This window comes from Hylobates moloch, unplaced genomic scaffold, assembly GCF_009828535.3.
Source record: "Hylobates moloch isolate HMO894 unplaced genomic scaffold, HMol_V3 SCAFFOLD_9, whole genome shotgun sequence".
NCBI classification, from domain to species: Eukaryota; Metazoa; Chordata; class Mammalia; order Primates; family Hylobatidae; genus Hylobates; species Hylobates moloch.
Genome location: NW_026652284.1, coordinates 693,908 through 716,740, shown reverse-complemented (window position 1 = coordinate 716,740; position 22,833 = coordinate 693,908). Strand labels below are relative to the sequence as shown.

The window sequence follows — 22,833 nt, the reverse complement described above, 5'->3', positions numbered from 1 at the left end:
CTCTCAGGTTCACACTCATGGCTCACGGCCACACTGCACACTCTCAGGTTCACACTCATGGCCACACTGCACACTCTTAGGAGCATGCTCACAGCTTGGTCCTGCCTCTGCCTCGCCCCAAGCCCACCCCAGCCTGCAGTCACAGTCCCAGGAACTAGGAGGAGCAGGTGCTCTGAGGTCTCTGCTAACCATGCCTAGCGGCTCTTCCAGAGTGTAGGGCCCCAGGAGGCGGCAGACATGCAGGCTGGACAGGAATACCTGCCACACAGCCTGGACCTGGGGCTATCAACATCTGATTCTCAGGAGGACACAGGGCCCATCTCCCAGACGGACCCGTCTCCTGGGCCTCTGAACCCACCTGAGATGTGGGCGTGGCTTGCAGACCCTCATCCTTCAGCAGAGGACACGCTGGACCTGGGGCCGGGGCCAAGGGCTGTGTTCTGAGAGGGCAAAACCCTCATGTCCTTAGAGCATGGACTCGGGCCCTGAGCTGGCCTGGGTCCATTGCTGACCTGAGTGGCAGTGTTTTAGGGCGGGGTTGGCCTAGAGGGCTCCTGGCCTCCTGTGGCTCTGTGCTGGGGCTGGAAGGAGCAAGGCCCCCAAGCTTGGCAAACAGACCTGTGTCTCAGGGTTGGGGAGTCTCCTCCCCAGCATCTCAGAGCACACCCAGTAGCCATCGCCAACTGTCCCGAGCCCCAGGCCAGTAGCCCCGGCCTGTCCTGGCCCAGGCAGGTGGAGGTGAGTGGGGTGCAGGAGCACCTGCTGCCAGCTTGAGGCTCTGCCCTGTGTGGGGGCCCCAGGGCCTGTGCTGAGCCCTGAGGAAGGAGCAAGGCTGGGAATCCCCTGGCTTTCAGGGGCAACTGGAATCGGAGAGGCGTTTCCGCAGACGCTGGCCAGGGTCAGCCCCTGTAACGCTCCCAACATCCGAGCTCCTTTGAGAAGCTGAGGCCGGGGCAGGTGGTAACTTTCCCAGACCCCGCGGCCAGATGTCCAGGCGTGGCTGAGCCTGCAGGGATGACCCAGGCCCATGTGCAGAGCCCTCGGCACCCACAGCCGGTCCCGTGAGGCTCAGGCGTGTTCAGGGAGCAGCGAATCTGCCGTGCGCAGGGGGCACTGGGGGCCAGGCGAGGAGCCAGGGCCGCTGTCCTGCCCATCCGCTCAGTGGTGTCTGTTTGCAGGGGCTCCGCGCGTGGCTGCCTCCCTCTTCCTGGGCACCTTCTTCATCAGCTCCGGCCTCATCCTCTCCGTAGCTGGGTTCTTCTACCTCAAGCGCTCCAGTAAACTCCCCAGGGTCTTCTACAGAAGAAACAAAGGTATCTCCCGGACCAGCGCCTGCCCCACAGGAGGGCACAGGGCAGGCAGGATCCAGCCAAGGAGATGGCCTGAGACTAGAGTGTCCCAGGCCAGAGCAGACTGGCAGAGGCCGGGAGGGAGCAGGGCCTGTCACATGGCTTTTGGGTCCCAGTGTGAGAAGAGCTGTCACTTCCCAGGAACAGCCGTGTGTGGATTTGAAGGGTCGAAGCACCAAGGGGCCTTCCTCGGGGCCCAGAACCTCCGCTGGAGCCCTCTTCCGGCAGAGGCATCTCCCTGGGGCCCTCAGGGCATCACGAGGGGCGAGTGGAGCGGGGCCAGGAGGCTTTCGGCAGCTTGGACTTGCCCGGGCTCCTCCAGCAGCCATGGTCCCCCCCTCCCCTCTCCTGGGGTCAGGGCTGGCCAGGCTGGTGTGGGTCCCACACCCCAGCCTACACCACGCCGTATACACGGTCACCCCGGGCCTGGGCACTGACCTGTTCCCACTGGAGACAGAGTTGTGACTGTGGCACTTTCGGGCGGGGGCAGGTTCTGAGCGGGGTCCGTGGCGCCTGCCCTCGTCCAGGGCCGCCCTCGCAGGGTCCCTGCCAGGCAGATGGTCCCCGAGGTGAGCACTTGGCCAGACTGTCATAGCCGAGCTGGGGCCTCCTCCCAGGTCTCTGGGCAGCCCCACCTGGCTGCTGTGAGACCCCTGTCCACCCCCCTCCACCTCTCTCGGGGTCCCAGGGCCCAGCCTCCAGTCGGGAGCCCGCTGCCTATGGGCACCCTTGGAGCAGGGCAAGGCTCAGGGCTTGGTCAGCCCTGGTGGCCACGGGACAAGGAGAAGCCAGGTTGGCCATGATGCCACGGCACCCCCATCGCGGGGGCACCATGGAGGCAGAAGCCCACGGCCCTGGGGCTCAAAGCCACCTCGTGCCTGAGGCTCCTCCTGGGAGGGTGGGAGGGCAGCCCTTCCTCTGGGACCCTGGAGCCTGGGGAAGCGCTTCTCATGAGGGGGGGCTTGTCCTCTCTGCGGAGGCGGGAAGGTGGGTCCAGGGAGGGGGGACTCCCCTTGGGTGCTAGGGAGGCCCCCGCACCCGTGAGTGCCCCGGAGGAATGTGGCAGGGCCAAGGGCCAGGCTGACGGCACCGCAGGGAGAGGTAGGGGGAGACCCTGCAGCCCTAGGGCCTCTGCTGCTCCGTGGACGCTGCACTGGGCTGAGGCTGAGGCAGCTCCTCGGCTCCAGGGTGACTCCGCTTTCTTCCCCACAGCCCCGGCCCTGCAGCCTGGCGAAGCCGTAAGTAACCCGCGTCATCCGGGCTGAGCGTCCCCGGCCGCGTTTGCCTGTGCCGGGCCATTCCGAGTCCTCACTCTGCCTTTCTCTCCTTTTCAAGGCTGCAATGATCCCCCCGCCACAGTCCTCAGGTAACAGCAGCTGTCGTATTCCCCCTGTGGGGTTTCCCATCTCTGGGCCAGTCCTGGGGTGCTCTGTGGGTTTGTCCCCAAACAAACCGGTTTGCCTGGCTCTGGATCTCGGCCGCCCCTGCCCGGGTCCCCAGGAGACCCACCCACGAGGCAGGGCCAGGGCTAGATTTGGCGGCGCCCCCTGCTCTGGATCTCAGCTGGATTTGGCCGGCACCCCCTACCCGCCCCCCTTTAATCCCCATGACTTCCATGCTCTTTCCTGTTCCCGAGACTTGGAGTCTGCAGGAAAGGAGGACCCACCACGACAGGGCAGACCCCCAATACCTGCCCCTCCTTTAAGTCCAGCTCCCCCCGAGGACAGACGCAGCCGGCCTCCGCCAGGTCCTCCTGAGCAGCCATCGCTTCAGTGGCGCTGGGTCAGGCGGACCCAAGAGTCAGCCCGGTTACGACCCATTTTATGTGCAGGGCCACAGACACAGAGAGGCTGAGTGACTGGCCCACAGCCACACAGCTCCAAGGCCATGAGCAGGGCTCACCCGGCCTCCGTCCACCTTTGCAGAGGTCTCTCGTGGGGGCAGGTGACAGTGTCTTTAGGGGACAGACAGTTCTCCATCAAGGCTGGATCTGCCCCGTCCCTAAAGCAGCCCTGTCTGCAAGTGCCCAGCAGACCCCCCGGTGCCCGAGTGCTGCCAGCTTCAACAGCAGACCTTTAATCTGACTGTCCTAGAGTTCAGAAGTCCAAAACCAAGGAGCAGGCAATGCCACACACTTCCTACGGCTCTGGGGAGGACCCTGTCTGCCTTCCCAGCCCCTGCCGGCTCAGGCGTCTGTGGCTGTGTTGCCCGTCTCTGTCCCCTGGTCCCACGGCGTCTCCCCCACCTCTGCGTCTTCTCTCTCCGCCTCCCTCTGAGGTGGGCCCTGGCCGTTGATTCAGGGTCTGCCTGGGGAACCCTGGGCGATCACACTCGAGACCCTGACGTAAACCCCTGCAGAGCCCTTTCTTCTAAACAAGGTCACATTCGAGGGCTCGGGGCTACGGTCTGCTTGTCGCCCCCTTAGGTGCTTGATGCTCTAGGACCCACATCTCTGTCTTCAGGGATCGCCTGGCCCTTGTCCAGGCCCTGGGGCCCAGGGTGTAAATGAGAGGAGAGGACGCAGCCAGGCAGGAGGAAGCCGTCCCTTTCCCGAGCCAGAGCTCTGAGGGCGCCTTAGGGGCAGGGGGCATCTGGGTTCCCACCTGGTCAGGGTAAACAGCCCCGGGCGCCTGTGCCATGCCCGCTCCCGAGAGCCCTCAGTGAGGGCTGAGGCCTTCACTGTCCCTGCCGTCCAGGTCCCACTCTGACCCTGCCTGTCTCTGACCCGTTTCAGTACGGAAGCCACGCTACGTCAGGCGGGAGCGGCCCCTGGACGGGGCCACGGACCCCGCTGCCTTCCCGGCGGAGGCCCGTATCAGCAACGTCTGACCTGGAGGCCGAGACCACGCCACGCACTTGGCGGCAGGGACCTGGAGGCCGACCCCTTGGCGGGAGCCCAGCACAAAGGGTTGGCATCGCCCAGCGCCCGGGACAGTCCTGGGCACAGCCCCAGCTCTGAGTCCCTCCGTCTCCCAGCGACAGATGCCACGGGGTCCCAGGCCGCCTCAGGCTCCTTCCCACCATAGCCATCTCGTTTATCGGGCCAAGAGCAGGCATCCTTGAGACCTCAGAGCTTCAGATCGAGGCCTTGGGGGGTCTGGGCCCCCCAGGAAACACGGTGACGCCCCAGCGCCTGCAGCCAAGATGGAGGCCTGGCTCAGGCAGCCAAAGCTGGCATGATCTATGGGGCAGGCGCCGCTCTGCCTAGAAAAGCCAGGGGCTCTGCTGCTGTGCCCTCCGGAGCCCACGACGGGCAGGACTCCTCCAGCACCACCGCACCCAGTGGCCCGAGACCCCTCTGAGAACAGTGAGGCTGGTCCTCGTGCCGTTCCAGCCGGTGCCCGGCCAGTGGGGAGGACGCAGCCTAGGAACCAGCTGCCTGAGACCAGGGTGCCTCTGTGCTGTCCCCCCAAGGCGGAGACCCCGCACACGCAGCCGCCCATTTCCGGAGCTGCAGGATGGAGCTTCCTCTTGATCTCTTTGTTTTTAAGCAGAAATTCATTGTGCAGAAAAGTCCTCCAGAGCTCTGCGGCCCCGCTTGGATCCGCTGGACCCCCGTGCCTGGCTGATCCCTGCCCACGTGGGGCAGGCCCACATCTAACCCCCGCAAGTCACTGCCTAACTGGACCTGCCAAGGCTGCCCTGGCGCTGTCTGAGTCCTGGGGTCTCTCCCAGAGTTCCTGGGAGAAAGGCGCCGTTGTGGCCGCCTCCCGCACGCCAGGCTTGGGGCTCCACTGTGGGTCTCAGATGCCCTGCGGTACCGGCACTGTCTGCTTTAGCACTGGATCCCCATCTGAGGGGTGGCCTGGCCTTCGGGGTCCCCACGCTCCTTTGCAAAGTCCACTGTGGGTGCCATCATGGTCTGCGGGAACGTGGGGGCACTGGGTGCTGATATAAAGTCAGCGTTACGCAAGCTGCGTTCCAAGCTGCTCTCTCTCGTAGGATCCTCTGTTCTCTAAGTGCAGGTTGGGGAGCAAAGCCCCCACCAGGCTGGCCCCACACACTCCGCCACCGTGTGCTGGGGGCAAGGAGGTGGGACGGGTGGAGGAGAGTCCAGGTTGGGGCTGCCTGGTTGGGGCCCTGAGAGCCACGAGCACAGGGTGCCCCCTCCCTGCACATTTTCTGCCATAGGCCCATTCCCTGGATGCAACCTGTGCAGGTGGGACCTGCGGCCCCCAACCCCCCAGCTCGGACTGAGGTGGGACAGAGTGTGGGTGTGCATTTCCATCGGCCGGCCGGGCTGCGTGGGGGCTGCCATGGCCATTGGGGCAGCAAGGTGGGGGCCATTCCAAGGGTGGCTCCTTGGAGGGGCCAGCAGTGTGGGGGTGTTTGCTGACAGTGATGGGCCTGGCCAGAGAGGGCTGAGCTGGGGCGATAGGCCTCGAGGGGCAGAGGGCCTGGGCACCAGGACGCCAGAGTGCTGCCCCTGCTCTTGTAACCATGCCCTCCACCCAGGCAGAAACATCCACTGCCTGGAGGGTCGTGTCCTTAGACACCTGCGTCCCCGTCCCTGAAAACCCCCAGCCTGAGGTTTGCAGCCAGGGAGTGCCTGGGGGGGCGTCGGCTCTGCCCTTGGCCCTGGCCCAAGAAGTGTCCTGGGGCTGGGAGGGTCACCTGGTCCTGGGGAGAAAGGGAGGGACTGGACAGCCTAAGGCCACTCTGAACCCAGCACTGACCGCCCCACCTGATGCCCTGGGCCATGCCCCTGTGTCTCGGGAGCCCCCAGTCTCCTCCTGTGGGGAAGGAGTCGACCGAGATGGGGGCGGAGGGAAGGAGACAGGGACCGAGGTGGGGGCGGAGGGAAGGAGACAGGGACCGAGTTGGGGGTGGAGGAAAGGAGTCCACCTCCCCCTGGAAACTCCACTCCTGCATTTGCACCAGGCTGGGCGTCTGGTTTGGAGGATAAAATCGGAAACAGGCACGGACAGCAGGTCCAGCCAGGCAGGCTCTGGAGGCCAGGCCAGGCCAGACACAGACACCTCCCAGCCCACCCTCTGAGCAGCCCCCCAGGCCCCATCAGTTCTGGGTCCCCTCCCTCTCACCCCACCCAGTGGCCCAAACCAAAAACCCAGGGTCATCCTGACACCTCCACATTCCCCCCTCAGCTGGCTCCCCACGTCCCCCACCTGTGCACTCTCGATTGGCCCCTGGCAGGCAGCACGTGGTCAGCCAGGACCTGTGGCAGCGAGGGGCACACCCTCCTCACTAGGCACGGGAGGGATGCACTGGCTGGGCCTCCTGCCCAGAGTGGACACTGAGCTGGGTCTAGGGTCGGCCCCAGCACGTCAGGGGCAAAGCTAGACCCAAGTGCACGTCCCAGAGCCCTGCTTCCCCACACCGGCCTCCCCTCTGCACATCTGGGCCCTTGGGAAAGAAGTCCAGCCCCAGAACCAACAGAGCCGCTGCATTTGAGCCAATGGCCCAGCACGGGGCGGGGTGAGGCCGGGGGCCCCACAGCAGCCCAGGCCTGGCAGTGCCAGGTGTAACCCGTAACCCAGAGGCCTGGAGGGGAAGGAGTCCCTGAGAGGGCGTGAGGAGACCAAAAGTGAAGGAGATGAGGGGTCAGGTGCTCACACCAGCATCCACGTCTCAAGCATGGGCACGTGTGCTCACACACACGCCCACACGCTCACTAGCCCAGCCTCCTGCCCACTGGCTGCGACGGAGGGGACCAGGCGGGCCCACTCCCTGCCCTGGACTCGGCCAGCCAAGCTGCTCCGCTGCCACCCCGAGCCTCCCGAGAGCCCTGAGAGACGGTCTGAGCTGAGAGAAGGGGAGCTGCTGGCTCCTCTCCTACACAGGGAGGCCTGGCCTGGCCCCGAGACGACACATTCCTCCAGCCTTTCCTCGCCTTTGTCTCCGGCATGAGTGTCAGCCGAGAGCCCAGAGTGACCTCAGTGCCCGGATATTCCCAGGAGCTGTCAGGAGGACGTTCCCAGAGCTGCAGGGGCCCGGGCGCTTCCTGGAGGCGGCATGTGACCCGAGTCACGGTCCTCAGGAAGCAGGAGCCTCCAGTGAGCGCTTTCTGGGCCAAGCCTCACAGTGGCTCCCTGCACGGAGTCCCGATAGCCTCAGCCACCCTGGACCCCTCACAGAGCTCCCACCGCTCCCTGTCTGAGCTCCCAAATCCCCTCTCTGAACCCCCTCAACCCCCGACTGAGAGTCATGGAACTGGCAGGGTCCCCGTCCTCCTCCACAGGGCGTTGCCCGGCCTCTGCAGTCCTGGTTCCCACTTCCCAGCGTCCCTTGGGCTCCAGAATGCCCGCGGCAGCACTGGGGGAGCCTCTGGGTCCCCACTGACGGGTCAGCGGGCACCTGCAGGGGAGTTGTCTGAGGGCAGTCTGTGGGGTGGCCCGGCCAGCTCTCCCACTAGGGTGGGTCCCTCACTCCCAGCCCCACCCATTGTGACACCCCCCCAGGCTGGTGTGTGGGGGTCCCGGCTCAGGTCTGGCCCAGGCCTCACGACGGGGATGGGGCTATGGCAGCCGGGTCGGACCTGCCCTTGCATGAGGTCCACTGGGCTGGGGGAGAGATGCCTCAGTGAGGTGGGGAGCCAGCAGCTGGACAGCCTGGGGGGTGCAGCTCTACACCAGGCCCTCAGGCCCGCAGCGGGGTGTGCAGGGGACAAGGGCAGCCCATGCCACTGGCTGCTCCTCTGGGACCCACACATCCTCCATCCCCAGCCCTGCCAGCCTCAGCCCCCAGACTCTCAACCAGCTCCAGCCCTGGTCTTTGCACAGACCAGTCCTGTAGTCTGCTAGGGCATGTGGACATGACGTGTGTGAGAGCGTGTGAACATGGCATGTGTGCGAACGTGGACATGGCATGTGTGTGGACGTGGCATGTGTGTGGACATGGCATGTGTGTGAGTGTGGACACGGCATGTGTGAGAGCGTCTGAACATGGCATGTGTGAGTGTGGACATGGCATGTGAGTGTGGACATGGCATGTGAGTGTGGACATGGCATGTAAGTGTGGACATGGCATGTGTGTGAATGTGGACATGGCATGTGCGTGTGGACACGGCACGAGTGTGAGAGCATGTGAACAGCATGTGTGTGAATGTGGACCCAGCATGTGAGTGTGGACATGGCATGTGTGTGAGTGTGGACACGGCCTGTGTGGACACAGCATGTGTGAGAGTGTGGACATGGCATGAGTGTGGACACGGCATGTGTGGACACGGCATGTGTGTGGACACGGCATGTGTGAGTGTGGACACAGCATGTGTGTGGACATGGCATGTGTGAGTGTGGACACAGCATGTGTGTGAGTGTGGACACGGCATGTGAGTGTGGACACGGCATGTGTGTGAATGTGGACACAGCGTGTGTGGACATGGCATGTGTGGACACGGCATGTGAGTGGACATGGAATGTGTGTGTGGACAAGGCGTGTGTGTGGACACAGCGTGTGTGTGTGTGGACACGGCATGTGTGAGAGTGGAGACGGCATGTGAGAGTGGACATGGCATGTGAGTGTGGACACGGCATGTGTATGTGAAAGTGCGTGTGTGAACATGGCACGTGAGTGTGAACACGGCGCATGTGTGACACGGCACGTGTGTGGACACGGCACGTGTGTGGGAGCGTGTAGACACAGGGGCATGGAACGTGTGGACGGGGGCATGGAGCATGTGCACACATGGCCCGTGTGTGAGAGCAGCCATGTATGTGTGTGGATGAGGCAGGTGAGCACATGGGTGGGTGTGGGCAGGGAAGTGGCAGGAATGGGCTGCTGAGGGCAGGCAGCAGTGAGCAAAGGGCAGGGGCAGGCTGGGCATAGGCTGTGGGGGGCTCAGGGGAGGGCCCCTGCTGGGAGGCCCACCCAGGAGCTCAGGGGCCACAGGGACCCGGAACCGCAGTGAGCAGCTTCCAGCAGGTGCTCCAGCCTCCTGGGGCTATAGGGAGAGAGGGCTTTGTCCAAGCACACACCCCAGCCCAGACCTGCCCAGGCTGCAGCGGCTGTGCTGACCCCTACCCAGTTCTGACCCTCACCCCTCACTCCCTGCCCTCCAGCTGCCTGGCCCGCCAAGGAGAGGATGAAGCCAGCCAATCCCTGAGGCTTTGTGGCCACACCCTTGGCCAGCACGACCCATAGGGTATAAATAGACCTGCTTGGGAGCCCACACCCGACAACTCACACCTGCCTCAGACCAGAGCTCTGTGCGGGTGACGGCGCACGCATTCCCTGTGTCCCCACCTGTCTTGGACGGAGCAGAAGCCACACCTGCCAGACCAGTGCCACTGGGACAGCTGCTGGTGGCCGGCCCCGGGGAGGGATACCTGCTGGGTGAAGCACAGGCCAGGCCGGGCCTGGAGAAGAGGAAGCAGACACCGCCAGGGCGGGGCAGCCCAGAGCCTTGGAGCCCAACCTTGGCCGGCGAGGAGGACCATGCCCAGGACCCGCTGACCCCCAGCCACCAGGTAAGGCCAGCTCAGCCTGTGTTCACCCCTCACCTGCACAGGCTCAGGGTGGGGCACCATCGTGGAGGGGTGGGGCCTGGTGCCAAGGAACCGGTTCTGTGGGGTACACAGGCCGCAGAGCAGTCCCCAGGTCCTGGTGCCTGGGGCACTCACAGCCTCACAGTGACGGCGCGTGACTCAGGTGGTCACAGTGACCTGTGTCATCCCACCAGCCTGTCTGGGACTCACTGGCAAGTCAGGGGCGGGGTGGGGCAGTGCCAGGAGTCACTTCTGGGGCAGCCTCCTGGGCCCCACGGGGACGCACGGCCAGGCCCTTGGGGCTCACCGTCACCCTTGCCCACTTCCCTCCAGGTGGGACCCCTGTGGCTCCCTGCAGCGGATCCTGGGTGCAGGGGAGGGGCGGGAGGTGGAGCAGGGTCCCAGGTCAGCTGAGATGCCCACCTGAGCCACACCCAGGGGCAGAGCAGCATCCCACAGTGTCCGCCCCCCAGGGTCCCTGCCATGAAGTGGGAGTGGGTCAGGGAGAAGAAACACCCACTCAGTGGGCGGCTGAGGGTGCCCTGACCATCACCTGACCATCAGGCAGTGGGCTGGCCCAGAAGGAATGGCTGGGCTTGTCCAAGTCCCACCCCCGCTCCGTGCATATCAGACCCTCAGCAGCCAGACAAGCTGGCCCCGCAGGCCGCAGGTCATGCCTGACACGCACCTTCCTCGGGCACTGACCCCTGCCCCTGCCTGGGCCCTCCCTATCGTCCCAAAGCCCTCGGGCTCAGCCCGGTCCCCAGACCCAGAGACCCCCACACCCCACCCTCACATAGCTGCCTGCAAATCAGGCCTGCACCGCCCAAGCCAGGCACCCACTCTGGGATCCGCGTTCAAACTCACTTCACTTGACTTGGAGTCCCTGGCCTGCCTGACAGCCGTATCCGCCAGGGTCCAGGGCCCGCTGGCTCCCTTGGGGTGGCCCTGGCTGAGTCACCCATGCTCTGGGCAACCCTTTCCACACTGTGGAGTTGTGTGAGTCCCGTGATGTGGGCCCAGCCTTGCAGAGCTCTGACGACTGTGGCTACTGTCATCCTCACCATTATTTCTGCCCAGGCAGCAGGGCCAGCCAGGTGGGGCAGGGCCGACAGGAGGTGTCCGCCGAGCGGTCAGTGAGACCCCCGTGCACATGGCCTGCATTCCCGGAGCAGGCCTGGGGCCCTGTAGGAGGCTCACCCCTGGTGCAGCCGTGTGATGGGGTGGAGAGGGCAGGATTGCACGTGGGGCAGAATGACCTCCGGGGCACCGGAGGAACTTTCTGGAGTGGCGCACAGGGAACAGAGTCCTTCCCTGGGATCTCTGGGGGCAAGAGAGGGGAGGGGGAGATAAAACACCACCAGAAAGGGGCGGCCTGTGATTGCTCACCACAGTCCCTGTCCCACAGCTCAGAGACATGTCAGGCCAGCAAGTGTGGCACACGGCTGTGCCACCCCCTCGCCGGAGCAGCTCCACAGCCTCGATGCCCAGGTCCCCCAGCTCGGCCAGCAGCCCCAGGTCCCCTGGCACCCCTGGCTCAGAGAAGGTGGCCTCCCCCCTGGAGTGCTCCATCTGCTTCTCAGGCTATGATAACATCTTCAAGACGCCCAAGGAGCTCTCCTGCACCCACGTCTTCTGCCTGGAGTGCCTGGCCCGGCTGGCGGCTGCTCAGCCTGTGGGCCGCCCCGGCGGTGAGGCTGTACCTTGCCCCTTCTGCAGGCAGCCCACGGCCGTGCCGCCTGCCGGAGCCCCCGCGCTGCGCACCAGCCGCCAGCTGCAGGCCCGGATGCCAGCGCATTTGCGGCGCGAGGAGCCTGTGTGGCTGGAGGGCACCAAGCTGTGCTGCCAACCACTGCCCACCACACCTGGCCGCAAGCCCAGTTTCGTATGCGTGGACGTGGGTTTGAGCAAGCCTGCTGAGCCACCCGCGCCCGCCCGGGACCCTGCCCCCCGCCGGGGCCGCCTGGCCCGCTGCTGGGCGCGATGCCGGGACTGGAGGCGCATGGCACTGGTCTCTGCCCTGCTGCTGGTGCTATTCTGCATGGCACTTTGGCCGGTGCAGTGCGCGCTCAAGACCGGGAACCTGCGCTGCCTGCCGCTGCCTCCCCGGCCCCCGGCCACCACCACAGCCGCCTACCCCTTCGGGCCTCTGACTGACAACTAGTGCCACCAGCCTCTGCCCGGGTCAGCCGCCCTCACCCAGCTCCATGGGGGGTCCCCCACTGGGGGGCCCAAGGACGCAGCAGCCACTGGAAGTCGGTCCCCGAGGACGTGAAAGGAACCGGGCATCTCTGAGGACTCCACCGGGGCCCCACCAAGACCAGGCTCCATTTAGCTTGTCCACCTCTCACTCTCCAGGCTGGGTCCTGATGGGGTGGACAAGAGGGTCCCCAAAGCCTCCAACAGCCACAGGCTCACCGGGCGCGGTGGCTCACGCCTGTCATCCCAGCACTTTGGGAGGCTGAGGCGGAGAGATCACTTGAGGTCGGGATTTCGACACCAGCCTGACCAACATGGTGAAACCCCATCTCTACTAAAAATACGAAAATTAGCCGGGTGTCGTGGCGGGCGTCTCTTAGCTACTCGGGAGGCTGAGGCAGGAGAATTGCTTGAACCAGGGAGGCGGAGGTTGCAGTGAGCCAAGATTGCACCACTGCATCCAGCCTGGCAACAGAGCGAGACCCTGTCTCAAACAAAACAAAACAAAACAAAACAAAACGAAAAAACAGGCTGGTACAGGAAGGGCCCAGGAGAGCAGCTGGCCGGCGTCCCTGCCACCCAAACACACTGTGAACTACCTGCCAGGGAAGACCCTTGCCAAGAAGGAAGGGGCCCTGCCATGCTTCCACTCGTGCTGACATTTCCCCGCAGGGCTGGTCCTGCTGTTGGGTGGGGGTGCTCGTCTTGCCCTCAGACTGTGGGGAGACAGTGGAGGCAGGGCAGCCCCCAGTGCCAGGTAACCACAGAAACTTCCAGCTGCGCCTCCAACCTTTGTGAATTGTACCTTTTAAAATAAATTATTTGTATCCATCTTTGGTAAGAGGGCCTCACCCTGGGTGCCCCTGCTGTAGCCTCAACCCAGAGGATACCCTGACAGGATTAGACTCCCAGCAGCCACTGGGACAGGTGGGCCCAAGGTTCTAGGGGGTCCAACTCCCAGCCCCTCTGGCTGCAGACAGGCTGGGGGTTTCTGGAGTTAGCTGGCGACTCAGCAATGTGAGGCTCCCCAAGGAGATGGGGAGAGGCCCAGGACACTTGGGGCAGGGCAGGCTGGACCAGGGGGAGGGCTTCAGCTTGGCTCAGAGCCCGGTGGCTGACAAAGGGGGCCTTTCTCTTCCCCCATCCTCCCCCGTGGCCATACTAGGCCACACCTCCAGGAAGTCACGCCCCATGGCCCTGCTAGGGTCCCTGACTGGAGAACCACAGAACCATGACCCCTGGGGGAACCCAGAAGCAAAGGTAACAGCCAGCGTGCAGCCTGCAGATCCACTGACTCTCTGGCAACTCCCAGGGCCATCCTGGCTGGGGAAGAGGCAGAGGTCAGCTACGTGAGGTATGGGCAGGAGGCTCGCCAGCCCCAGCCCTACCCCATCTGTCATCAGCCCCAGGAATCTTGCACCACCAGGCAGGTATGGCCACGAGGGCCCAGGCCAGTTCCAGCTCACGCAGGCCTCCTCAGCCTTCTCATCCCTGACCCCAGAGCCCAGGTACTTCCTGCTCCAACCAGCTGGGCCTCTGGTCCAGGGTGGGGAGGGGTGGGGAAGGCCCCACAGAAGCTGACTCCAGCTGTGGGGGCCACAGCTACCCTTGCCCCAGGTCCCAACCAAGACACAGAAGGGAGAACACAGCACTTTACTGGAAGGCTGTGAAAGCCGGTGATGTGGGGAGTGCAGCCACGGGTCACAGTGACATCACTCTGTGTCACACACGCAGTCATGCCCACACAGGCCCACACCCTTGTCATCGGCAGGGCCAGGCGCGTGACGCTGCACAGGTGGTCACGTGAATATGTCTCACACACCTCACTCCACAAACATCCACCCTGTGATGGGGCCAGGTCCTCACCGGGGCCACATCCCAGACCACAGGAGCAGGTAGGGCCGGCAGGCCTGAGCTACGGTGAGGGCAGACCCGCACCGAGTGGCTGAGCTGGTGGCGCACACGGGTTCACACGTGGTCACCGGTGGGCTTCGCAGCCTGTCGCTCCCTCTGCCGCCCCTGGGCCTCCCTGAGCTGGGGACAAGCTTGTGGCTCCGTCCTGGACACAGTCCCGGCCCGCGGCTCCGGCCACACGCGGGCGCGGCTAGGCCGGGGGTTCCCTCAGACACCCGCGGTTCTGCAAGTTCACGTCCTCGCAGTCCCAGGGCTGCGGGGTTCTGCGCGCGGAGCAGCGGCTCAGCCCCGCACCCCGCACGTCCCAGTCCCTCCCGGAAGACTCCGGACCGGCCCTGGCGCTCCGGTCACACTGGGGACGCCTGGGGAGCCGCGGGCCGGGGGCTGCAACCCGATTCGCGGGGGGCGGCGCCCACGTTTTGGTTCTCGCGCTCCTGAATCGGCTTGCGCTGGGGGGAGGGGCCGCCGGTCACCATGGCGACGTCCGCACAGGCCACGCCCCGCACAGGCCACGCCCCTACCTGCTCGCGCTGGCGCAGTCGCTCGCCCTGGATGTGCCGATGCAGCGCCAGGTACACGAACTTGTACTGAGCCTCCGTCTGCACCATTCCTCAGCGCTGCCGCCAAACCAGCTGGATCGTCTTCGGGACGTCGATGTCGCAGTCCAGCCCTGGGGACAAGCGCGCTTGAGGAGGTGCTACGGATGGGGGGAAGGTGCCGGCAGGCAGGGGGGGGGGGGGGGGGCCTACTGATGGGGGGCGGGGCTTGTCGGCAGGGGGGGGGTCGTCCTGAGGGGTGGAGTCGTCCTGAGGGGTGCGGCTATAGCAGGGCAGGGTGGGGGGACCCAGAGAGGAGCGGCTCGCCCTGCCTGCGGATGACGTAGACCAGGATGTCAATCACGATGATGGTGCCTGTGCGTCCGATGCGCTGAGGACAAACCAGGCGGCCTTTGATGAGAGTAGGGGGCGGGGGCGCCCCCGCCAACCCGATGGCCCCGCCCCGCCGCACCTGCGCCTGCACAGCCCTCGTGGCCCCGCCCCGCAGCGCCTGCACCTGCACAGCCCGCGCAGCCCCGCCCCGCCTCACCTGCACCTGCACAGCCCGCGCAGCCCCGCCCCGCCGCACCTGAAGTGCACCACCATGGGCCCGGTTCACCTCGTCCCGGAAGCCGAGGACGCCAGCGGGATCGGCCCGGACGCCGTAGTCCGGCAAGCCGAAGTACTGGAAGTGCTGCACCGGACACCGTGGCTCCTCCTGAGCGGGGCAGGCGGTGAGTGCAACCCCCCGGGTGGGAGGAGGAGGCTGAGGCACAACTGGGTTTCCGGGAGTGCCCAAGCGGAGGAGCTGCGGGGGCCAAGGCGAGCAGGAGGAGGAGGGAGGAAATGGGGAGGGGCCGCCGAGATGGCCCCAGGTGGCTCAGGTGCCTGGGGAAGGGAAGAGGGAGCTGGGGGCGGGAGAAGCAGGCTGGTTATTTTATAAGGAAAGACCAAATGTGAGGGCTCCATGGGGGCCTGGAGGACGCTACACACACACACACACACACACACACACACACACACACACACGGCGGGGGCTGGAGGGAACAGGAGGTAATCTGCCCGAGACAGAAATGGGCGTTTCTGGTATACAACGGAGTCCAAAGCCGCAGTTGGAGAGGTGTGTGGGAGGAGCGGCCGCCAGCCCAGGGCTGAGAATGTGGCCACCTCAGTGACCCCTGTCCGGCTTGGAATGCACCTCCTGGGTTGAGGGGTGTGGAAGCCCCCAAAGGCAGTGAGGTTGGATGCAGGTAGGTGTGGGGGTCTCCCAGTGCAGGCCCACAGCAGGCACGCTCCACTGCCGCCAGGCTCACCTGGCCTGGCCGCCACACCCGCAGCTCCGGCACGCAGCAGCCCTGGGCCTGGCCCTCACCCAGGATGCGCACGTGCACACGGCCGAACTCTTGGCTGCCGGGCAGCTCTGGCCAGTCCTGGAAACACTTGTTCTGAGGGAAGCGCTTTGCATCAGCCTTGCCGGCAGCACCCCGGCACCCCGCCCCTGCGACCTGCAGAGACGCAGGTGTGTATGTGCAGCCACGGGGTTCTGTGGGAGCCTCCCCACTCCCACGGCGTCCCACAGGCTCCTTGGCCCGGTCGGGAAGGGCCTTGGGCAGCTGAAGATGCACGGGGTGGGATGGGCACTGGGAGCACTGGCACCGCACCCCTACCCGGCCTCGCTCCATCTCCCTGGTGGTAGTGACGATGACACGCGTGTTCTCCTGGTGCACCATGGCCCAGAAAGCAGCCACCGTGGCCTGCAGACAGCCCTGCGTGGCGATGTACGCCCTGCCCCCGCCATGGCCCGGCTCCTCCTCAGGGTCAGTCTGAAAGGGGATGAGGACAACTGCTGCTGTTTCCAGAGGACAAACAAGTCCATGCAGATATTATGCAAATGATATGCAAACAGCACACAAATATTATGCAAAGGAGCTCTGGTGGCTCAAACACACTCACTCCAGGCCAGCAAGGGGCTGAGGACCAATGCCCATCCAGCCTCTCTGAGGACCCCTTGGGGACTGCCGCCCACCCCTCCCCTGGGGACCCTGGTTCTTCCTGAGCCCCCCAGGAGCAATGGGCCCAGGCCCCGCCTCCCGCGCACACCCACCCTGATGTAGTTGGCTCCAGGCCTGCTGTCATCCTAGTCGAGCAGAATGACTCCAGATGGTGTCAACTGGGAAGGGAGGTGCCGCTCAGTTCTCCAGGGCACAGCTCGTGGGCCCCACCTTGCCTCTTTGCCCGCAGACCCTGTGGTGTGCAGAGATGGAGGGTCCAGGGTATGCGAGGGGGAGCCTCAGGTCAGCGGTGGCAGATGCTCCGCCTGCTCCCTACCTCCCCCAGGCCCGACGGGTGACACCCTGGCCTCTGCCCTCACAGGGAAGGATGTTCTTGTAGTGATTCTTGGGCTTGTTCTCCACCCTCTGCCCCTCCTTCCGAGGGTACAGGAACCGGCATTCCTGCTGCTGCAGCATCTGGAGGTGATGGAGCCTTCAGCTCACAGCCCCGGCCCCTTCCCAGAGCCCGAGATGGCCACCCCCACCCCATCCCGTGTGGGCGGAAGAGTACCTAGGTGCCAAGGCAAGAGACTGAAGGCACAACCTGTTTCAGTATAATAAAGAAAATAGTTAGAATAAGAATAGTCATAATACAAATTAGATATAGCGATGATCATGAACAATTATCCATCATTATAAACATTATTAATCATTAGCTTTTAATATTACTCTTTGTTGCATTACTAATATAACCTAAAAATAACCGGCGGGTATAGGGTCAGGTGCTGAAGGGACATTGTGAGAAGTGACCTAGAAGGCAAGAGGTGAGCCCTCTGTCACGCCCGCATAAGGGCTGCTTGAGGGCTCCTTGGTCAAGCGGTAATGCCAGTGTCTGGGAAGGCACCCGTTACTTAGCAGACCGTGAAAGGGAGTCTCCTTTCCTTGGAGGAGTCAGGGAACACTCTGCTCCACCAGCTTCTTGTGGGAGGCTGGATATCATCCAGGCCTGCCCGGAGTCATCCGGGGGCCTAAACCCGTCCCTGTGATGCTTCAATGCTCCTCCTGTACTCCTGGTTCCTCTTTGAAGTTCGTAGTAGATAGCGATAGAAGGAATAGTGAAAGTCTTATTAAAGTCTTTGATCTTATAAGTTCATAGAAGAAAACGCTGACGTATGCCGCCTTCTGTCTCTGCTTCAGCCACCTAAGAGGGAAGGGGACCCTGTCCTGTGATCACGTGACTTGTTTCACTTTGTCAATCACTTAGAAGATTCACCCTCCTTACGCTGCCCCCCTTGTCTTGTAAGCAATAAATATCAGCGAACCCAGCCGTTCAGGGCCACTACCAGTCTCTGTGTCTTGGTGGTAGTGGTCCCCGGGGCCCAGCTGTTTTCTCTTTATCTCTTTGTCTTGTGTCTTTATTACAATCTCTCATCTCTGCACACGGGGAGAACACCTGCTAAGCCCCGTGAGGCTGGACCCTATGGTTCCAGGCCCTGCGCTCCCATCGGGCACTTGCCCCAGCCCCAGGGGACAGAGTCTGAGGGTGGCAGCGGTCAGGATGCACCTTGAACTCCACCCAGAAGCCCTGCCTGGCCGTCCCACTGGCATCGGTGGCCCTGCTACTCCTGCACACAGCCCTCCAGGCGCCAAGCACTGATCCTCGTGGCCTTGAGGGGCTGCCAGGGAGAGGCCTGCGTCTAAGCTTAGGGGGGCCCAGGGCCCCGCAGACCCCACCACACCCCCCCAGGGCCCCGCAGACTCCACCACAGCCTCCCAGGGCCCTGCAGACCACACCACACCCCTCCCACTGAGGGCAGCTGCCCCGAGCCCTGCACCCCTGCACCTGGCCGCCCTGCCCCAGGCCCCGCACCCCTGCACCTGCCGCCCTGCCCCGGGCCCCGCACCCCTGCACCTGGACGCCCTGCCCCGGGCCCGCATCCTCGTCGGGTCATGGAGGTCGCCATGCGCCAGGAGGACACACGGAGGAGCTGGTAGATTTTCCTTCCCGTGGCCATTCAGGCACCTGGGGGCTCCCCTGGTAGGGGGTCTTCCCTGACCCCAGTGGACCCCCAGCTGCTTTCCTGGGTGAGGCTGTGCCCACGGCCCTGGTGCCTGTGGAGGGGCCTACCTGCTTGAGGTGCACAACGGCCCCCACCTTCCCCATCATCAGGCTCTTCCTGCTCCACCGGGTCTCCGAGGGTGTCAAAGCACTCACCGTCTTCCACTTCTCGTCAGGCTGTGGGGGTGGCAGTGAGGGGCCTGGCCAAGGCCACCCGCCCTTCCCAGAGGCTGCCCCAGCTCGCCGCCCCCTCCCACCTGGAAGTGAGTCATGATGTGCGTGACCTGTGGCTGGCAGCCTGCGCCCTGCGCCTTGTCCCACTCCTGCGTCAGTGCTGACAGCGGGAAGTCCCCAGGATTGCTCTGACTCTCGTGCACCAGGAAGCTTCCTGGACGCTCCTTCTGCAGCAGCAGCTTCTCAGCCTCCTTGCCAGACAGGCGCCCGTGGTACCACCTGGCCCAGGCATAGGGGAGCACAGGTGAGGCTGGAGGCCACGGCCTGGCCAGGTGAGGGGGAGAGACCCACATGGATGGGACAGAAGGCTTAGTGAGACATACGCAGACCTTGGGGGTCCAGGCAGCACCCCCACCCAGGCCCCAGAGCTACTCTGCCCGCCTTTCTGGCCCTTGCCCCACCCAGGAGCCAGCAGGAGGCAGGCGGGCACTGCAGAGGTGGGCGGCCACCAGGTGGCAGCCTGGTCCTCAGCAAGGAGGGGCCGGGGGCCTCCCCAGACCAGGCCTCCTTCCCTGCAGATGCAGCCTCCTGCAGTGGGGAAACTGAGGCTGGAGGAACCAGTTCAGCCCAGGGCACCAGCCAAGAGGGCAGGGATGGGGTCAGGGGAGGCACCGGCTTCCCTCAGTCACCCTGGACTCCAGTGCCTGAGACCCGAAGGAAGGAGGCCTGGGTGAGGCAGGTGCAGGACCCTGCATCCTCTGCTTTGCTGCAGCCGTGCCCTGAACCAGTGCTTAGCAGACACCGCCCCTCAGGATGCAGGCACATGCACACACACACACATGCACATGTACACACATGAACACACACAAACATGCACACGCACACACACATGAACACACACGAACACATGAACACACATGCACACGCACACACATGCGTGCTGACACATGGATGCTGGGCCAGGGTTCACCACTCCAATGTGGGGTCCTGGCAGCCCAGCGGGTACCAGAGCTGCACTCCTGGAGCAGCACCCCCAGGCTCTGGCAACACAGTCACAGCCACGGAGGCCCTGCCTGTCCCCAGGCCCCTCTCAGGGGAGGACAGAGTCCTGCTGAACCCCTGACTCAATGAGCCCTCCCCAAGGGCCTCTCTAAATAGTTCCTTCCTGCCCAGAGGCTGCCCAGCACCACGTCCAACTCTCACCACCTTCTCAGTGCATCGGCCCCCTGCACCAAGGCCTCCCTGAGTGTGTCCAGGAAGCTGCCCACCGGCCCTCCAGGAGGACCCAGGAGTGAATTGCCCCAGGCCCCCAGCTGAGGGTGTCCAGACCCCACGAGGCCTTCAACCAGAGCCTGTCCCTGCCCAGCCAGGGCCCACCCACTTGACAGACAGTGTGAAGCCCCCCAGGCTGCTCTCACTGGGCCTGGCAAAGAAGTTCCCACGCTGACCTCTGGACAGGAGCAGCTTCTCCGCCTCCACCCTGCTGACGTTGGGGTGAAACCACCTAGAGTGGGGAGAGCAGGTCAGTGCCCAGAGGAGGAATCTGGCCCCACACAAACCTGCCTCATTGTTTCCACGGTAACACCCACGACGGTGGCTTGAGGCCACTGTGCTCGAAGCCGGGAATGGCCACTGGCCAGGGGCTGTGGGGTCCCAGGGACAGGGAGGGGAGTTCTCCCCCAAGCGGCAGGGCCTGGGGCCACTGGAGCTCCCTCCTTCTCCACACGCCCCCAAGGCTGTCAGCAGCCCCGTCCACTCCACCCCTCCCAACCTCCACTGCCAGGATCTCAGACTTCCAGCCTCCAGAGCTGAGGGAAGGAGCGCCTGCCCACCCAGCTTATGGTCACTGCTTCAGCAGCCCGGCTGCCTGAAGGGTTCTCATCTCCCAGAGGGCAGAAGCTGTTCCCCGCACTGTGGCGTCCCAGGTCCGTAACACTGGAATTGAGACACTCCGTAGAGGGACAGGGGCGGGGGGAGTGCACAGGGAGTGGGGTGAGATGCCGGCGGATGCCTGTGCCGCCCCTGGGAGCCGCGCTCTGTGTCTCAGGGCAGGTCAGGAAGCTTGGGGGATGTCACTGAGGAGCTGGATCTTGGCTCTGTAAACCTTGGGGCCCCATGCAGGCAGAGGCTGGTGCTGCCAGCATCTGGAGGGGAGGCTGAGGCTGCAGCCCTGCCCCTTCCTGGTGAACAGCCACCCTGTCCCAGGACCTTCCTCGTCTGCAGCCCCCCATGAGGTCAGGGCTGCCCTGGAGCCCACGTCTGAGATCACAACTGCTCCTTACTTTCGTGGCACTGGACTCCGGAGCTCAGGACTACATTGTACTCAGGCGGCAGCCCCAGAGCCCAGAATGTCAGCAAAAAAGAGCCACATCTGTGAGTGACTGAGGGAGGGAGGGAGGGAAGGGGGGAGGAAAGGGAGGGAAGGGGAAGGAGAGAGGGAAGGGGTTGTGGGAGGGAGGGAAGGAAGGGGGGAGGGAGGGAGGGAGGGGGGGAGGGGGGGGGAGGGAGGCGGCAGAGGAAGGAACTGTGGAAGTGGGGCTCGCCCAGCCCTGTCTTCCCCGGCTGTGCTGTCCACACAGGGGCGGCTTCTGGACACCTGGCTCTTGGGCATCTCCTGGCTGCATAGATGACACCCAGGTGGGGCCTGCGGGCTCTAGGTCCTCCACCCCATGCTGGCCCTGCCTGGATGTCAGTGGAGTCATCACCTGCCCACGAACGGGTGGGGGTTGCTGTGCCCTGGGCAGACCCTGCTCCGGCCCCCATGGCTAGTCCAGAGGAGGAGGAAGGTTGAGGGCGGTACTGCCCCCTCCGCCCCACAAAGGGCAGCTGCAGGGGTCTTTCTAGAACAGAGGCTGTCAGGCCTCTGAGCCCAAGTCAAGCTATGTATAAGTGACTTGCACTTACACATCCAGATGGCCTGAGGTAACTGAAGATCCACAAAAGAAGTAAAAATAGCCTTAACTGATGACACTCCACCATTGTGATTTGTTTCTGCCCCACCCTAACTGATCAATGTACTTTGCAATCTCCCCCACCCTTAAGGTTCTTTATAATCTCCCCCGCCCTTAAGAAGGTTCTTTGTAATTTTCCCTACCCCTGAGAATGTACTTTTCGAGATCCATCCCCTGCCCCCAAAACATTGCTCCTAACTCCACCGCCTATCCCAAAACCTGTAAGAACTAATAATAATCCACACCCTCTGCTGACTCTCTTTTTGGACTCAGCCCGCCTGCACCCAGGTGAAACAAACAGCCATGTTGCTCACACAAAGCCTGTTTGGTGGTCTCTTCACAGGGACGTGCATGAAATTTGGTGCCGTGACTCGGATCGGGGGACCTCCCTTGGGAGATCAATCCCCTGTCCTCCTGCTCTTTGCTCCGTGAGAAAGATCCACCTATGACCTCCGGTCCTCAGACCAACCAGCCCAAGAAACATCTCACCAATTTCAAATCCGGTAAGCAGCCTCTTTTTACTCTCTGCTCCAACTTCCCTCACTATCCCTCAACCTCTTTCTCCTTTCAATCTTGGTGCCACACTTCAATCTCTCCCTTCTCTTAATTTCAATTCCTTTCATTTTCTGGTAGAGACAAAGGAGACATGTTTTATCCATGGACCCAAAACTCCGGCACTGGTCACGGACTGGGAAGGCAGCCTTCCCTTGGCGTTTAATCATTGCAAGGACACCTCTCTAATTATTCACCCACGTTTCAAAGGTGTCAGACCACACAGGGATGCCTGCCTTGGTCCTTCACCCTTAGCGGCAAGTCCTGCTTTTCTGGGGGAGGGGCAAGTACCCCAACCCCTTCTCTCCATGTCTCTACCCCTTCTCTGCTTTCCTGGGGCAGGGGCAAGTACCCCTCAACCCCTTCTCCTTCACCCTTAGCGGCAAGTCCCGCTTTTCTAGGGGGCAAGGACCCCCAATCGCTTATTTCCGCACCCCGACCTCTTATCTCTGTGCCCCGATCCCTTATTTCCGTGCCCCAACCTCTTATATCTCTGTGCCCCACCCCCTTATTTCCATGCCCCAACCCCTTCTCTGCTTTTCTGGAGGGCAAGAACCCCCCACCCCTTCTCCATGTCTCTACTCTTTTCTCTGGGCTTGCCCCCTTCTTCCACCTTCCATTCCTCCTTCTTCTCCCTTAGCCTGTGTTCTTAAGACCTTAAAAC

General features: G+C 63.6%; 4 protein-coding genes and 1 long non-coding RNA gene across 12 annotated transcripts in view; 3 read left to right on the top strand and 2 right to left on the bottom strand.

The window, feature by feature from the left end:
- CUNH1orf159 (chromosome unknown C1orf159 homolog) overlaps positions 1–5,213 on the top strand; it is a 38,298-nt gene extending 33,085 nt beyond the window's left edge. For all 5 annotated transcript variants that reach the window (XM_058443955.1, XM_058443956.1, XM_058443954.1 and 2 more), the window contains 4 exons: positions 1,179–1,313; positions 2,562–2,587; positions 2,685–2,715; positions 4,084–5,213. In XM_058443955.1, the coding sequence (XP_058299938.1) occupies positions 1,179–1,313; positions 2,562–2,587; positions 2,685–2,715; positions 4,084–4,178 (287 nt within the window). In that variant the 3' untranslated portion in view covers positions 4,179–5,213. The remainder of the gene's footprint in view (positions 1–1,178; positions 1,314–2,561; positions 2,588–2,684; positions 2,716–4,083) is intronic.
- Positions 5,214–9,446: 4,233 nt separating this feature from the next.
- Positions 9,447–12,823, top strand: RNF223 (ring finger protein 223). Its single transcript, XM_032758563.2, has 2 exons — positions 9,447–9,775; positions 11,202–12,823. Exon 2 carries the CDS (start codon positions 11,211–11,213, stop codon positions 11,955–11,957), a length of 747 nt encoding a protein of 248 aa, XP_032614454.1. The 5' UTR covers positions 9,447–9,775; positions 11,202–11,210; the 3' UTR covers positions 11,958–12,823.
- Positions 12,824–13,951: 1,128 nt separating this feature from the next.
- Positions 13,952–17,051, top strand: LOC116812763 (uncharacterized). Of its 4 annotated transcripts, none has more exons than XM_058443949.1 (4): positions 13,952–14,600; positions 15,007–15,176; positions 15,780–15,961; positions 16,884–17,051. In XM_058443949.1, exons 1-4 carry the CDS (start codon positions 14,467–14,469, stop codon positions 17,049–17,051), a joined length of 654 nt encoding a protein of 217 aa, XP_058299932.1. In that variant the 5' UTR covers positions 13,952–14,466. The 4 variants fall into 4 exon arrangements, with proteins under 4 accessions (XP_058299932.1, XP_058299931.1, XP_058299933.1 ...); XM_058443948.1 differs by having other exon boundaries at positions 15,750–15,961; XM_058443950.1 differs by having other exon boundaries at positions 15,750–15,961; positions 16,816–16,946.
- Positions 14,649–16,900, bottom strand: LOC116812762 (uncharacterized). The gene is made up of 6 exons (XR_009214823.1): positions 16,814–16,900; positions 16,547–16,686; positions 16,110–16,265; positions 15,756–15,947; positions 15,032–15,350; positions 14,649–14,833 (listed from the first exon to the last, which is right to left on the bottom strand). It is a non-coding gene; the product is annotated as an uncharacterized LOC116812762 (long non-coding RNA).
- A 737-nt stretch (positions 17,052–17,788) lies between the features above and the next one.
- LOC131384253 (tyrosine-protein phosphatase non-receptor type 11-like) lies at positions 17,789–20,897 on the bottom strand. The gene is made up of 5 exons (XM_058444361.1): positions 20,875–20,897; positions 20,048–20,512; positions 18,750–18,945; positions 18,562–18,669; positions 17,789–17,867 (listed from the first exon to the last, which is right to left on the bottom strand). The coding sequence occupies exons 1-5, from the start codon at positions 20,895–20,897 to the stop codon at positions 17,862–17,864; spliced, it is 798 nt and encodes a 265-aa protein (XP_058300344.1). The 3' UTR covers positions 17,789–17,861.
- Positions 20,898–22,833: the final 1,936 nt, after the last annotated feature.

Coding starts and splice junctions, on each gene's coding strand:
- RNF223 (XM_032758563.2), top strand. CDS start 11,211: ATGTCAGGCCAGCAAGTGTGGCACACGGCTGTGCCACCCCCTCGCCGG.
- LOC116812763 (XM_058443948.1), top strand. CDS start 14,467: ATGCAGCGCCAGGTACACGAACTTGTACTGAGCCTCCGTCTGCACCAT. Junction 14,601..15,006: donor GGACAAGCGCGCTTGAGGAG/GTGCTACGGATG, acceptor GCACCTGCACAG/CCCGCGCAGCCCCGCCCCGC. Junction 15,177..15,749: donor CCTCCTGAGCGGGGCAGGCG/GTGAGTGCAACC, acceptor CACTGCCGCCAG/GCTCACCTGGCCTGGCCGCC.
- LOC131384253 (XM_058444361.1), bottom strand. CDS start 20,897: ATGGGGGGCTGCAGACGAGGAAG. Junction 20,513..20,874: donor GGGGGCTGCAGACGAGGAAG/GTCCTGGGACAG, acceptor CTGCTGAAGCAG/TGACCATAAGCTGGGTGGGC. Junction 18,670..18,749: donor ACATCATGACTCACTTCCAG/GTGGGAGGGGGC, acceptor CCACCCCCACAG/CCTGACGAGAAGTGGAAGAC.